A 3,412-nucleotide genomic window follows, 5' to 3' on the forward strand; every position below is an offset into this window, starting at 1 on the left:
TCCATAGATAGGTCTGTAAGTTGTGCTATTTGTTATGTGCTACCTCACACACATTCAATTATTTTAGCAAATGATATATGCAGCAACACATTGTAAATTGAAAACAATTCATAAAAGCAGCCCCTCCAAGCACGGCAATCAATGGAAAACGGTAGTTTCAAACTGATCCTCAATGCCTTCAATAAACTGAATTGCTGATAACAAGAATGTTTCAGTTTCGAACTTTGGTCCAGTTTCGGTGGATGCTGCAACTGACCATTGCTTGAGTTGGAGAAGTGAAAAAAATGGCCAACATTCCTGCTCATTGTTTATTGCAGTGACTGTCCTGGCTGGACAGTATGTTGGTCTTATGAGAAAAATATTGGCCTCCTGTGACATTTAAAATGCACTTGAATCAAGGTTCAGATATGTGAACTGCTTAATACAGTAAGCAGTTAATGTATCAGCATGATGCTGTTTGCTCCTTCTATTCGGACTAGTTTTTTCAGACCTGGATCATAAGTACAAAGCTATGATTGAGGGTGACACTGTTAACAGCATTAATTTGTGATGAAGGAAGCACATAAAAGAAATTCTGCCTTCTCATGGTATAATTCACAACTGGTTATGTTTCAGAACAATGAATGAAGTTTGGACTCCTATTGCGAAGCAGTACAACCCATTGAAAGCTGGAAGCATTGATGGCACTGATGAGGAACCCCACGACCGAGCTGTGTCAAGGGCAATTGCAGCCAAGTACAGACCAAACAAAGGAGTATTAGGAGACCCTCACCTGACACTCTTTGTCGCCAGGTTAAATCCCCAAACATCTGAGGAGAAGTTAAAAGACACTTTTTCCCGATTTGGGGATGTCCGCAGACTGAGACTTGTGCGTGATATTGTCACTGGTTTTTCCAAATGCTATGCTTTCATTGAATATAAGGATGAACGTTCATTATTAAAGGCACATCGTGACAGCAATAAATTAGTCGTAGACCAGAATGAAATATTTGTGGATTTTGAATTAGAACGCACTTTGAAAGGATGGGTCCCACGGAGACTTGGAGGGGGATTAGGCGGTAAAAAAGAATCTGGCCAGCTACGGTTTGGTGGACGAGATCGTCCATTTAGGAAACCTATCAGTCTCCCAGCATTGAAGGCAGAACTATACACAGAGGAGCAGGCTGACAAACTAGATAGGTCAAGTTCCAGAGAACTGTCGAGGGATAGCCGGCAGTGGGAGAGAAGTCGAGACTGGGAAAGGCGAAGGGAAAGAGAGCAGAGAGGTGAGGAAGGACAAAAGCGTGATGGAGATAGAGTGCGATACAGAAGTAGGGAAAGAGATCATAAACGACAAAGAGATGAAGGTCGATGTACAGAGGAAGATAAACACCAACGGAGAAACAGGCATAAAACTCGACGATAGAAGCTATACTAGGGGTTTACCTTCCTAATGAAAGTAGAAGTATCTTTTTAGGCTCTGTTCCACCGAAGTCTTCGATTACTTTTATGGTACAACTGAAATATGAAGTACCTTGTCAGCATCAGTGGTGTATAAATAATATTCACAACTTGCTGATAAACTGTTATGTTATTTGAGAGCAAAGATTGTTTTGGTTCTGTGAAGGTTTGCTCTTTCAAATAAAAACAAATGTGATGTTAGTTTTTCTCAACAGTTTTCTGCCTTCTGCTTCGCTCCTGGGGTACCAGCCACCCTCTAGGTCTTCTCTTGATTGTCTGTTCTTGAAGGACTCTAGAGAGTGTTTAGATGGTCTGTCCTCACCTAGCATCCACAAATGGTTAACAGTCTAGCATGGGTCACTAATAGTGATCAAAAGCAGGAACTATATCTAAGCTCTAGCACCCAGCACGAGAGAACTGCAATTAATTGTGACAATTCAACTGTTACAAGTATACTATTAGTACCGACCCGGAATATGGATCTTGTCTATGTCATTCAGTACTAAGTTGTATATTAATTTGATGAATCATTGTGTAGAAATTCATTTTTTACCTTCCACCAGCATTAGCAATTCTCACTGAAACAACAGATTAATAACTTTGTACTCAATATGTTGATTTTGTTTCATGGAGAACAAACCTTATAATTTTGTACATTGTCAAATTTGAATAGAAGGTGTTCAGTTTGAACAACTGTAACATAAGTGTCTGAATTACGAATATTTTTCCAGATATTTTCTTATATCTAGTTGAATATCGGTGGTATTTCCATGTCAGTTGAACATTTCCTTGCTAGAAGATTCAGCGGTGACTTCTTTATTAGGAAGCTATCCAACAGCTGGTTGAGGTTGCTGCTGGTCTTGAGATTGCTTTGCATCTGCTGTTCCTCAATCTCTGTGCCTTTGTTGCACTGTAGCCTGAGAGATTGTGACTGGATCATTAGGTCACTGCTCTAATGAGCCTGTATCAGGAATATAGAGAAAAAATGGGTCCTTAGTAATGTGAGGGTTTAGCATAGTCCTCCATGCAGTGGGATATGGAAGACTCTGAAAGGAGGGCCATTTAATGACTCTGCATGGATATTTGACATGGGCACCTTTTATTCTGATGAATGTAGCACAAACAAGTTTGTGCAAATGCAGGAGGAAATTGTAAGTGTTATTTGATTACTAGGCAGAAACATGGTGAGGGACTTTAAGCTCCAGCAGAGAGGGCAAAGCACAAAAAGGTGAGGCTGTGTTGCTGTTAGTATTGAAGTTGATGTAAAGTGAGTGTGAAGTAAGGAGTCTTAAGATGCATCCTGGTCTAAGCCACGAGATTTGATTTGACTTATTATTTTCATATGTACTGAGACAATGAAAAGTATTGTATTTTCTGCTAACTAGTCAAATCATACCTTACGTATGTACATCAGGGTATTGGAACAGAATGTAGAATATATTATTACAGCTACAGAGACGGTGCAGAGAAAGGTCAATTTTAATATGAGAGGTTCATACATAAGTCTGATAACATTGGGCAAGAAGCTGTTCTTAAATCTGCCTGTCACTGTACACAAAGTATAGTGGCAGCAACATTCTGAAGATTTACATTGTAAGGTGCAGACTTTAAATGCAGAACCATCTTCCAAGTACATTAGAGACGTGCCACAAGGGTATTGGAAGGGCAGTGTGTATCAATTCAAATGTGTGAACGGCTGCTTGGGCATGCCAAGAGAAGTTGGTGACGGATGTCCAAGATGGATGCTTGGAGGAACAGTTATGAGCTGGAATCACCAGGCAACCACTCTTGACTTTCATGTGGGTAATTGTCACCAACTGGTTTTTATCTAGTGGGTGGGAGAATATAAAAGTACATATAAATGAATTGACATTAGCTAATATAACAAGGTGTAGAGCTGGATGAACACAGCAGGCCAAGCAGCATCAGAGGAGCAGGAAGGCTGACGTTTCGGATCTAGGCCCGAAACGTC

At 40.4% G+C, this 3,412-nt stretch overlaps 2 protein-coding genes across 2 annotated transcripts in view; both read left to right on the forward strand.

Annotated features, from left to right (window-relative positions):
• Positions 1 to 3,412, forward strand: part of LOC109916610 (serine protease 23-like) — a 98,789-nt gene that overhangs the window by 745 nt on the left and 94,632 nt on the right. The gene's annotated exons all lie outside the window — the stretch shown is intronic.
• Positions 611 to 1,641, forward strand: snrnp35 (small nuclear ribonucleoprotein 35 (U11/U12)). Its single transcript, XM_020510542.2, has one exon. The coding sequence runs from the start codon at positions 620 to 622 to the stop codon at positions 1,403 to 1,405; it is 786 nt and encodes a 261-aa protein (XP_020366131.1). The 5' UTR covers positions 611 to 619; the 3' UTR covers positions 1,406 to 1,641.

This window comes from Rhincodon typus, chromosome 14, assembly GCF_021869965.1.
Source record: "Rhincodon typus isolate 14 chromosome 14, sRhiTyp1.1, whole genome shotgun sequence".
Lineage (NCBI taxonomy): Eukaryota > Metazoa > Chordata > Chondrichthyes > Orectolobiformes > Rhincodontidae > Rhincodon > Rhincodon typus.